At 43.8% G+C, this 12,653-nt stretch overlaps 1 protein-coding gene across 1 annotated transcript in view; it reads left to right on the plus strand.

The window, feature by feature from the left end:
* Positions 1 to 12,653, plus strand: part of nbeal1 (neurobeachin-like 1) — a 110,428-nt gene that overhangs the window by 67,060 nt on the left and 30,715 nt on the right. Inside the window, exons 14-23 of the mRNA XM_007890696.2 lie at positions 492 to 624; positions 1,976 to 2,095; positions 3,017 to 3,320; positions 3,888 to 3,973; positions 4,860 to 4,949; positions 5,628 to 5,811; positions 7,040 to 7,173; positions 10,354 to 10,513; positions 11,715 to 11,817; positions 12,458 to 12,614. Coding sequence (XP_007888887.1) covers positions 492 to 624; positions 1,976 to 2,095; positions 3,017 to 3,320; positions 3,888 to 3,973; positions 4,860 to 4,949; positions 5,628 to 5,811; positions 7,040 to 7,173; positions 10,354 to 10,513; positions 11,715 to 11,817; positions 12,458 to 12,614 — 1,471 coding nt within the window. The remainder of the gene's footprint in view (positions 1 to 491; positions 625 to 1,975; positions 2,096 to 3,016; positions 3,321 to 3,887; positions 3,974 to 4,859; positions 4,950 to 5,627; positions 5,812 to 7,039; positions 7,174 to 10,353; positions 10,514 to 11,714; positions 11,818 to 12,457; positions 12,615 to 12,653) is intronic.

Below are 12,653 nucleotides of genomic sequence, written 5' to 3' on the forward strand. Positions count from 1 at the left end.
TTCATGCCAGGAGGATGTCCCAAGGGGGCGATCGCTGTTCATACGTTAGTGTGGAGTGAGAAAGTTTAAATAGCATTGCCAGTATCTATGTTATATGATTTGATGTATTCAATATACTTTGTTAGCTGGTTCTGAGTTGCATAGCAGTACTTCTGCAGATGTGCTAAAGCATCATTAAAAAACTAAGGTTGAATTACTGCCTTATCAACTACGACAAATTACATTTGTATAGCACCTTTCACAACAGGAGGACTTCCCAAGGTGCTGGACTCAAAAAAAAAAGTTATTCAATATTAAATGGCAATTTTTTTCTGAATGTTTTTGTTTGACTAGCACTCTGCAGGAAAGATTAATAGAACTATTAATGCTAGAGAGCAAAGTGTTCGTATTATGTGACTTCGACAATTGGCGTCCAAAAGCTTATGTTTTTTCAGATCAATGTTTTCCCCTCTCTCAATACAAATATCTTAACTTCCACGCCTGNTTTTTAGTTTTTTCACAGCCAGCGGGACTGGATTTGAAGCATTTATCACCTCCTCAGGAGTTTTGGTGGTAGCAGTGTGTACAAAGAAGGAATATATGACCGTCATGTTGCCTGATCACTGCTTCTGTGATTCCCTCTGGGTAAGAGCTGGATTCCTGCTCTCTGAAATGAATGTGTGTGTTTGTGTTGAGACCGGAATCTGATAGTAGTGGTCGCTCAGCTTGGCACACTTATTGGATCCACCTGACCTGATGCTCTTCCCACATTAAATTATCGCTATGGGTGTAATAAGCTTTGGTTTTAGTTTTTGCCCACAAAATATACAGTAATTCACGTCATAATATATTCTGTGAAGTGATTTGAGCTATCTCAACAATGTGATAAGGTGCTATATCAAATGCAAGGATTATTATTCTAATTTTTGGTTTTATGGACGTTGGTTTAATTTTCAGGCCAGCTCCAGTAGCTGGTTTACAGATTAGATCAATGCTACATGACATAACTGGTCTAAATGTAGCCGATTCCAGGTCACCTTGTGGCTATCTTTTACTGAAACCTATAGATTGATTCAATAGTACATACTTCGCTAGCCTGTGGAGACAGCCCATTTGATGTTGAAACAAAGTGGTAGCTGGTACTGTCAGAGGCACCAATGTGTAGGTGATATTCTGCACTTCAGGAAGTTTTGCTGCTCATTAAACCACCAGTGGTGCTATTTTTGTTGCTATCAGAATAAACCCATTTGAGATTTGCATTCAAATTCATTGTTATGCAAGTCTAAAACAGTTCATTGGTTGATCTTGTGTCCTTGTTGAGGAGCAGCCAAATTGAACTCTCAATTCAGCTGCTCCACATCCTATAACACCTGCAAGAAAGGTGGTTGGACACTGGAAAAAGGATGGTTCAGTAAAACTACAGCTGGCATCGCAACCAGAAATCTACGATGTAGATGAAATTCCCAAAACACTTGATCTACGAACTACACTTTGTGGAGTCCTGTAGCTCAGTGGTTAGAGCACTCGCTTTGCAAGCGAGAGACCTGAGTTCAATTCCAGGCAGAGGGCGAAACCTTGGGCAAGTTTCCTTACTCCACACACCTGATAATAATCCCTCTAAAACCCAAAACAATAAAAATTGGTCATTTTCAATCTACGACTGTTTGTGGGTCATTGCTGTGCGCAATTGGCTGCCGCGTTCGCCCACAAATATACAGTCAATTCACTTTACAGTGTGCTCTGTGAAGCGCTTTGGGATGTCCTCCCGACGTGAAAAGCCCTATATCAAATGCAAGGATTATTATTATTACACTCAGTTCTCTCTGCCTGGCCATTAGATTGGTGTCCATAAATAGATGTGTGTGTGTGTGTGTGTAGGGGTACATATCTGTACTAAAGTAAATTTGATAAGTACGGGCAACACAAAGATACTGAGGTGCCCTGAAACTAATGTGTGCAATCACAAATTAAGTGTGATGTTCTGTGTGTTTCACAGCATGGTATTGCAGTGCTGCATGTACCAGGGAAACGTCCCTTTGGACACAGTCTGGTGTACATCTATGTCAATGGGCAGCAAAAACTTTCTGCACCTCTTAAATGCCCTACTTTTAATGAGGTAAGGTTCTTTCTAAACCAAATGTTTCAAACTACTGTTTCTTTTGTTTCTCAGTTTAGAGTATTGAGTTGATTGTATAGACGCACATTAAAAACAGAATGCAGCAGAGGTGATAGAAATTGCACAGTAAAGCTGTAAATAAAAGGCAAAAAAATTCATTTTGAGTGGAATAACCAGTCCCCGTGGTGTACAGCAGAATTAAATTATGGGAATATATTGTGCTTCAAGAAGGTTTACTGCCAGTGTGAGTCATGAGTGGAGTCAGTGTTTAGAGGACTTGCCTCGTAAGCAAGAGACCTGGGTTCAATTTCCAGCAAGGCAAAATATTTTGGGCAAGTTTCGTTACTCCACACGGCTCTGTTTACCTAGCAGCAAGTAGGAACCCGAATGTTAGTCGATAGGTGGATCGCTTTTCCGGGGGTAATAACTCCTTCAAAAAAAAAACTAATAAATTGGTCACTCAATCTCCGACTGTTTGTGGGACACTGCTGTGTGCAATTGGCTGCTGCGTTTCGCCCACAAAATATACAATATATTCTGTGAAGCGCTTACAGACATCTCGAAGATGTGATAAGGCACTATATTAAATGCAAGTATTATTATTTAGTAGGTCACCATAAGTTATATGATTACCTGCTAACTCTCTTCAGAGATGGTTGCCACCATCTTCAAAATCTGCCCCCAATTGATCAAATTTACAGTGCTCTAGTTTGCCTATTCCTGTGCTGTGTCTGTTGATGAGGTTCTGACAATTTCTGGTAACATTCTTTTAGTATTCACTAGCACTGGAGTGCACTCAGTAACTCCCCCCAGCACAGTCGTTTTCTGCTGTACCTCATCCATTGATAATTGTCTTGGTCATTGTTGATTTCAAGTTTTTCTAAAATGGCAATGAGAATATATGATTCTTCCCCTCCCCAGCCTTTTACCTCGTGTTGTATTGGATCAGCTGGTCACCGGACTACTACCCCTCCTCCCTCTCAAATCCCAGACCCTCCGTTCTCGTTGTCTGCCTCCTCCGGACGATCATCTTTGGGCGCGATGCTTTCCTCTCCGACCTGGGGTGGTCTCCTGGGAAAACCCGAGTCAGTCACAAAACTGATTTCGGCAGGAACTCAGGACAGCGAGTGGGGATCCCCTACTTCCCTGGAGGGTCAACTTGGATCTGTTCTGGTCTTTCATGATGCACTGCAGCCCTCCCAAATCAAAGCGCTGTATTTGGCAGGTGAGTAATTAATTTCTATTAAATAATTGCATGTAGCCATCCATTTTGTGTCCAGAAATTACAAGACATGAATAAAGGCTTGTCCTCTAATATTGTTTTCTCTCTTCTGGCCTAGATTTTCAATCTCTCTTTCTACCCTCTTTTAATGACACTGACATGACCATTTTTCCTTCAGACTCTGTTGTTCCTTCCAAGCATTAAATATGTTGGTTAATATTCTCTCCCTTTGTCTAGAATACTTAGTGTGCTGAAATCAAAACTCATTGCACTGGTACGCTTAATTCATCCTTCCCCAGACAATGTCCTTATCTCCCTCTTTTGCTTTTCTCATACAATTTTAAAACACATGCTTGGTGTCACCGATACATGTCGTCTCAGTCCATCTTGAATTGTGGTGATGCACTGTGCCAGCAACACCTTCATTTGTCTTCGCTCTCTCATCCTCCACACACCATAGCAAACAATGCAGTTAATCTTGGGAACGTTTTTTTGTTAACATTAGGAATGAAGATCTGAAGTGGTGGAATTACAGAATGTGTGAAATGTCTTGTTCTTTGCTCTCAACAGGGCCCAACTGCATTGCCCCATTCAAATCTCAGGATACCGAGCTTGCAGACCTTCCAAATAAACTGCTTTTGCACTACACTCCGAAAGTAGGTTGTATATTTAGCTCATGATGCTGTTCTTCCCATAAGAATGGATTCACACTCAGAAGTTGGGAATGTGTCCCAACTTTGCTCAGTTGGTAGCATTCTTATCTCTGAGTCAAAAAAATAGGGGGTTCAAGCCCCACGTTGGGACAAGGAACTCGTATAATATAAGCCTTTTCAGGTGGATGTTAAAGATCCCATGACACTATTTACAGAGAGAAGGGAATTTCTCCTGATCTCCTGGCCAACAATCCTTAGAATAGAATTGGTTAATCACTTTTGGCTGTTTTGGGACTTTATTGTGCACAAATTGCTTGCTGCCTTCTCCCTCAAAGCACACTTTACAGAACATTCTGTGAAGCACTTTGAGGTGGCCTCTGATGCAATAGGCGCTGGAGCAAAAGTAACGATTATTATTATAATTGTGAAATAGGAAATGTGGGGAAACTCCACAGTTCTCAGGCGAATTGGCGTAAAATACATTTTAAAATGTTTCAAGAACTAATAATGTTCGCAAATGGGTTGTTAGCTTTGCTCAGTTTGTGGCGCATTAAAAAGCAATTCCAGGTGTACAAATACACAATTGCACAATTATACAAATAACACTACAATTTACATAAATCCTGTGGAGCACTTTGAGACATCTTGATGACCTAAGGTGCTATATCAAATGTAAGGATTACTTTTTTTGTTAATAATTATGAATTCTTTGAAAGACTTTGAAATATCCTTCTGATGTCACTGTGACAAATACAAGGATTATTAACATTCTGTTAAATGCAGCAAAAGCTTATTATTATTATTATTATTATTATTAGGCCTGTGCAAAAGGTTGCTCAGTGCTCACAATCTGTATCGAGTAGTTACTCAGCTTTCTGCAATTGTACAGGCCTGCAAGAGTCCCATCTGCCTTGACTTGTCTCCGAATCTCTTTCATGGACGACTGACAGGGCATAAAGTGGTCAATTGGGACATTAAGGTAAGCACGTCCGTATTAATTGCTGTTTCCATAGATGTAATTGAGTTAGGCACTCTGGGGAGGTTTCCAAGCTACCATTGCTGAACAGGGAAATAGTATACACATTTTAAGTCACTGGTTTATCCTGCAGTGTGATAATTCTGTTGAAACAGTTAATGTAGGTTATTAAAGGATCTGTACAACATATCAAAGGTTTAATTTTTTGATTCTGCCTGATAAGAATAATTTGATTGCCTACTTTAGCTTTTTGCTTTGTTCGAGTTGTTTTAATCTCATTCTTCCCAGTTATGAAGCTGCCTCTGTTGTTTCCACTTAACCAGAACGTAGTATCACAGAACCCCTGTTGTCATCCGAGCCATATCCTCTATAATATCCCAATGAGAGGTCCCTACTGATTAGAGTAATGTGCTTCTAATCTTTTGTTTCATAACCCCACCACATATTGGGACTTGACTGTGACAAAGTCTCTATTCCATTGGCAAAGTAGTTGACCTCAGCTGTTGAGGGAAGGAAACCAGTACGTCAGTATTGATGTGAATTTGAGTTGAGTGTGTCAATGGGACTGGTAAACCTCCTTGTCAGGATTTGGATTTGAATTCTATTTGCGTCACAAACTGGCTAACTACAGGTAGCCAACAACACAGGAGTTGATTTTATGTTTTCCAATTTGTTTTGCAGGACATGATTAATTGCATTGGCGGGCTCAATGTTCTCTTTCCATTGTTGGAACAAATTAGCAACCTCGAAAGCCAGGTCACTGAGAAAAATGGAGATGGTCGTGGGGCGGTTGACTTTGTGAGTCCTGACGTAAATTCTCCTTCAGAAAGTGACTGGGTGGTGGTTCCATCGACTAGAGCTTCTGGTAAGTTCTTTATTTAAAGGTGGATTTTGCACTCCATTGTATAGTCTTGGCTGTCTTGTATCTATTACCAGATTACCAGTGATCTCTATTACCAGATTATAGTATCCATTTGTTTGTCACTGCTACTTGCCTGCACTTTCCCTCTCCAATCTTTCCTGGAAGCATTGCTCTGAAAGTCTAGCCATGATATCTAAACATGGAAGGTGCAATGTCACTGTTATGTTTCTCAGAGGAAGTTTCTCAACTCAGGCAAAAACACACTTGGCTCTTCACATACACACATTCATAACATCCAGGCTTGACTACGCAAACTCCCTGCTTGTCGGCCTCCCCAACTCCTCCCTCCATAGGCTGTAGACCATCCAGAACTCTGCAGCGCATGTCTTCTCCCGCATCAGGCTCTGTGACCCTATCACCCCCATCCTCGCCCGACTCCACTGGTTTCCCATTACACAGAGGATACAGTTCAAGATCCTGATCCTTACTTTCAAAGCCCTCCATGGCCTTGCTTCCCCCCTACCTCTGTGACCTCCTAACCCCTTACCACCCTGCCCTCTCCCTCCGTTAAGCCTGCTTCAGAACCCCGCCTTGCACGTCCCCTCCCTCGCCTGCCCTACCATTGGCGGGCAGACCTTCTGCCACTCTGCCACCACCCTCTGGATCCATCCCACAGTCCCTCCGACTTGCCCCCTCCCTTGCCTTCTTCAAGACCTGTCTGAAGACCCTCAACAACAATTTGCACTTATCTAGCTCCTTCCATGCATGGCAGCGTCCTCTTCGACCATGCCATCGGTCATCTTCCTCCCCCCGACCCCCCCCCCCACGCTCCACCCTCCGCGATCCCCATCTACAGCTCAGGTCCGAAACATTGACTGTTCAATGCCTTGGGACATCCTCCTGATATGAAAGGTGCTATACAAATGTACTGTTGTTGTTCTTGTTCTCCTTTATTTTTCTTTCATTTCTGATGTGCTCATGAGGGCACCAAACAGTTTATTTGCTTCCATGCTGCATTACTAAATTATTTGTTTAAATTAGACCAGTTTTACTTCATGGATCTAAACTAACTTCATTGGGGAGATTATAATAGATTTTGAACATTTATTTTTTGACTGGTTAGTACCGAGTGGGGAATATCTAGTACTTGCTTTGCTGCTAACTTTGTTTTATAATGTACTGTAATGTGTCACTGGCTCAGCAGTCTGATAATTGCTGTATGCGATTTCAGAGGCAAGGCTGGAAAAGAACGTCATAGCTACCTTTCTCCTTACTATAAAGCATTTTATCCGAAGACATCCCATCAACCAGGAGAACCTGATTCACTCCCATGGAGTTGCCACTTTAGGTGCCTTGCTGCAGAAGGTAAGGGAGTTCTGTATTTTCAAATTAGTTACAAAACCTAATTGCTTTGCAGGCTAAGCCTTGGTGTAATGCCAGGCCTCTAACTCCTCCAGAGAATGATGCTGCACAGTCTTTTGTTCTTCCTGTGAAGCTTTAGAGACATAGATTAGACTTAGGTTATACAATCAGGATTGCTGGTTGAAGAGGAAAACTGAGCTCCTTACCCATACAGTGAAAAAATATCATTCTATGAACTAACATTTGCTGAAGATCTCGTGGAACTATTTGGAAGAAGAGTAGAGAGATAGCCTGGTATCTTGGTCCCTCATCCACATTCACCCAAATCATGCATTACATTTGGCACATTGATTAGGCTCCTTATTTACAGATCCTTCAAGATGCTGGATTATGTGCGACACTAGAATCTATTGTATTGTCCTACCTCACAAACCACCAGCACTACATCTGCACAAACGGCTTCTCCTCCCACACTCACCTGGTCACCTGCGGGGTACCCCAAGGATCCATCCTTGGCCCCCTCCTCTTTCTGATCTACATGCTCCCTCTTGGGGATGTCATCCGCAGACATGAGGGACACTTCCACATGCAGGCGACACCCAACTCTATTTTTCCACCTCTCTTTGGGACCCCCAGTCCCCTGATGTTCTGTCAGCCTGCCTGTCAGATCTCAGGGGCTGGATGAGCGCAAATTTCCTTCAGCTGAACGTTGACAAGATGGAAGCCATACTCTTTAGCTCTCGTCAATGTCTAAAATCTCACGGCTCTAACCTCCTCCACCTACCCGACCTCCCCCTAAAACTCTCTGAACCCGTACGCAACCTAGGTGTCAGGTTTGACCCCTAATTATCCTTCCTCCCCCACATCCGGTCCCTCGCCAGCACTGCTTTCTTCCACCTCCGACGCATACCCCATCTCCGCCAATACTTCTCCCTAAAAGCCGCTGAAACCCTGGTTCGTGCCTTTGTCACCTCTCGGCTGGACTACTCCAATGCCCTCCTCGCCGGTCTCCCATCCACTACCATCCATAAAATCCAAATCATTCAAAACTCTGCTACCCGCATTCTCACCTGCACGAAACTCCGTTCCCCAATCACCCCTGTTCTTGCCAGACTGCACTGGCTGCCTATCTCAGAGAGGATTGATTTCAAGATCCTCACCCTTGTATTCAAGGTCCTGCGCTCCTCTGCACCCTCCTACCTCTCTGACCTCTCTCCTCAAAATAGTACCCGTTGCCTTTGTTCCTCCGGGTCTGGCCTCCTCCTCGTCCCGAGTCCTCCGCTCCACCCTCGGCAGCCGTGCCTTCAGCCACTATGCCCCGAGGCTCTGCCTTCCTCACTCCCTTCGTCTCGCTCCCTCCCTTCCCATTATCAGGTCTCTGCTGAAGACCTTTCTTTTCGACCGCACCTTTGGTCACCTTCCTCCCCCTCCCCCTGGCTCGGTCCCGGGATCCGTTACTGTGAAGTGCTCTGAGATGCCGTCCGGCATGGAGAGCGCTATATAAATCCAAGTTGTTGTTGTTTATTCATAGTTAACAAGTTGGCTTTTTTTCTCTCACTGAGACTAGCTGAATCCTGGGTGAGATGGATGCCAAAGAGCCCATGACACAGTTCAAAAAGATGAGTTTCTCCCGGCGTACTGGCCAACAATCTCCCAGATAAACTTACTAATTCACTTTATTGCTGTGTGGAAATTGGCTATATTGCTTGCCTACAAATACAGTCTCTACAGCAGTTACATTTGAAGCGACTGTTTGTGGGACATTGCTGTGCGCAATTGGCTGCCGCGTTCGCCCACAAATATACAGTCAATTCACTTTACAGTGTGTTCTGTGAAGCGCTTTGGGACGTCCTCCCGACGTGAAAAGCGCTATATCAAATGCAAGGATTATTATTATTATTATATGTTTTGACATTGCAGGTTCTAGATTCAAAGCAAGGATAATTTTTATTATTATTGCGACCTCCATTCTATTGCTCCAGATGTACTGCAATGGGTAACGTGGCAACAACCTGCATGCTCAACTTACTGTAACCAAAAGAGGATTGGTATAGAATTGCAGAATGGTACAGAATGCAAACAGGCCATTTGGTTCATCACACTTGCTTTGGTGTTTTGCTGTACGTGAATCACCTAATCAGTTTCCATTCTCCTGCTTGCTCTGCATATCCTTTAATATCCAGTTCTTATAATATAGAAATCAGCATAACCAGAGCGGGCCTGGCAATCACAAGAATGTTTTTTCGCTCTCTCTCCCACCGCCCCCACACCCCAACTTCCCTGAAACATATATGTGAAATGATTTGCTGACTTCATGAGTGAATTCTCATTTTTCATTTTGCATCTTCTTGTACATTTACAATGTCTTTTCCTTATCCTTTTCCACACCATATGCCTTCATTTGTGTTTTTCAAAGTGATGCATTTCTGAGCATACAGGATATACAGCAACACAACAACAACTTGCATTTATATAGCGCCCTCCATGCCGGGTGGCGTCCCAGAGCAGTTAACAATGGGGAAGCCCGGTGCCGAGCCACGGGGAGGGGGAAGGTGGCCATAGGCACAGTCGGAGAGGAACGTCTTCAGGCGCAACCTAAAAATAGGGAAAAAGAGATCAAGGCGAAGGGATTGAGGGAGGGAGTTCCATAGCCAAGGGGCATAGTGACTGAAGGCACGGCCAACGATGGTGGAGCAGAGGATTCGGGGGATGTGGAGGAGTCTGGATCCAGTAGAGCAGAGGCAGTGGGTACTGCTGGGAGGAGGGAAGAGATTGGAGAATTTGGGTGCCAAGGTGTGGAGCGATTTAAACACTAGAGTGAGGATCTTGAAATCAATCCACTCTGACAGGGAGCCAGTGGAGTTTGGCAAGGACTGGTGTAATTGGGGAGCAGAATTCAGTGCAGGTGAGAATGCAGGTGGCGGAGTTTTGCATGAGTTGAATTTTGAATAGTGGAGGAAGGGAGACTGGCGGAGAGGGCTTTTGAGTAGTCCACCTGAGAGGCATCGACAAGGGATTTGGCAGCTTGTGGAGTGAGGTATTGTCGGAGATGGGTAATGTGGCGGAGGAGGAGGAAAGCGGTCCTGTTCAGACACCGGAAGTGGGGGAGGAAGGATAACTGGGGATTGAACCTGATGCCTAAGTTGCGCACGATATAGATATGAGGTTTCCTCTTTTTGGCAGGTGTCCAGTGGTTTAGCCGATGTGAACATGCTGGTTGCTGTGCAGTTACTGATTGAGCAAGTGAGCATAGAGAAGAACACACAGCTTCTACATCAGATGTACCAGTTCCTGCTCTTTGATTTTCGTATCTGGAGCCATGGAGACTTCCCGTTCCGAATAGGCAAGTATACTTTCTGCTCATGTTTGCGCTGTTGTGGAGCAGAAGCTTTACTCTTGTTTGATCGGGTGTTGGACAGACTGAACTGGAGTAGCCTTTCAATCTTCCAATTCTCCATAAAGTCAGTCAACAACAACAACAACTTACATTTATATAAGCGCCCTTCACGTGGGGTAGCGTCCCGGAGCACTTGTCAATCCAAGGATGAACTGATGATGTTTACCTCATTAGATATTTGGGCAAATACTTTGCACGTTTACTGTCCAAAACGTTTGGATATGATCGACGGGTACATGATCATCATTGATTATTTAAAATACAGCTTCTCCTCTGGATTGGGAACTGGGATCATATACCCTACTGTAGATAGAACTGAGTGGGTTAACAATGTATCAGAACAGTGGATTTTCACCTCTGCAATGCAGGTTTGAACCTAGCTAGGTTGATTTATATCAGAATTGCATGTTGCTCCCATTGATGCTGTGTTTTGTTTGTAAAACACTGCAAGGTGAGACAGCAAATCTGATGTGAACCAGCAACTCATGAAGTCTGGATTATTACTTAAGTGCTTTCATAGTACAAAACAGCTCTGCAAAACTGCTTATGGAGATTGCTCAAGCCATCAGTCATTGCTGCAAAGTCCATATCTTTGGTGGTTAGGCTATAAACTCCAATAACATTTTAGAGTTCAGAAGCCTCTTAATTTCTATTCAGTGTTATTAAAGAAGTTATTGTTGCACACCAGGGTCCGCGACCCCATCACCCCCACCCTCGCATGGCTCCACTGGCTCCCCATCCCTCAGAGGATAGTGTTCAAAATCCTCATCCTCGCCACAGCCTTGCCCTCTCCTAGCTCAGTGACTTATCAACCTGTCTGCTCTCAACGTTCAGCAGGCTCTGGCTTGCTCCACAACCCCCACCATACCCATCCCACCATCAGCGGTCGGGCCTTCAGAACTCCATCCCACATTCCCTTTGCCTCGCTCACTCCCTTGCCTCCATTAAGGCAAGTTTCAAGACCTTCCTCTTCGGCCACCCTCCTGCCCATCACTCTCCCTTACCCCAATTTCCATCCACCCTCCCCGCGCGGGTCCAAATCCCTGACTGTCCAGCGCCTTGGGATATCCTCCTGACATGAAAGGTGCTATTCAAGTGGAATTTTCTATTGAATTAGCACAAAAGCCTAACCAGTTTTCTGCTCCAGGTCATATTCAATATTTGTCCACTATCATCAAAGACAATCGAAAGTTGTTCAGGAAGAAGTATGGTGTGCAATTCCTGCTGGATACTATCCGTATGTATTATGGGTAAGTCCTTTTTAATTTGCCATACTCTATGTGTTTAATAGTCACGCATTTTAGAAGCACTGACCTAGAACATTACACACAGTTATGGTCAACATAACAAAAGACTTGGTGGTACAGTAGTGCGGAGGAGAGTAATGATAATAATCCCAAATGTAAGAGAGATGGGTAGAAAAAATGACTAGATATGGTAGACCTCTTTCAACAACATCAGATTGCAATTAGATAGCGCCTTTCACATCAGGAGAACGTCCCAAGGTTCTGAAAAGCCTTGAAAAAAAGGATGCATTACTGAGGTCTATAGGATGCTAAATGTGATGGAGAAAGTAAACCCAGAACAACATTTTCAGATAGTTGAGGTAGTAGGTCAAAGGGACACGGGTTTAGGGTTGTGAAGGGTAATTTTAGGATATACTGAGTATTTACAACCGGAATATGGTTGATGCCAGGATGCTGGACACATTTAAGAAGTGGCCTCATACTGTCATGTGAAGATGGCAAGCCGGTTATTCTGGAACGATGAGGTCAAATGGATTGAGACATCTTCACTCAAAACAAACTTCTCCTGTGTAAACTACCATCCCTTCAGTGTGGTGCGCAAATGACTAACTGTGTGGACGGGGTTTCTCTGCTTGTCTTCCAGCAACTCGAATAAAGACAGTGACCTGTCCTTGGATGATGTAAAGACAATACGGGCTTCACTTTATGGACTCATTAAGTACTTCATCAACAAAGGGGTCACCCAAGAGGAGGTCCAGAGCATCATAGGATATATAGCTGCTATAAATGATGAGGAGCAGGTAAGCCAAACCAGGCACTGTGGTTTTTTTCTCATTATT

The sequence above is a fragment of the Callorhinchus milii genome, unplaced genomic scaffold (genome assembly GCF_018977255.1).
Source record: "Callorhinchus milii isolate IMCB2004 unplaced genomic scaffold, IMCB_Cmil_1.0 Scaffold6, whole genome shotgun sequence".
Classification (NCBI taxonomy): Eukaryota; Metazoa; Chordata; class Chondrichthyes; order Chimaeriformes; family Callorhinchidae; genus Callorhinchus; species Callorhinchus milii.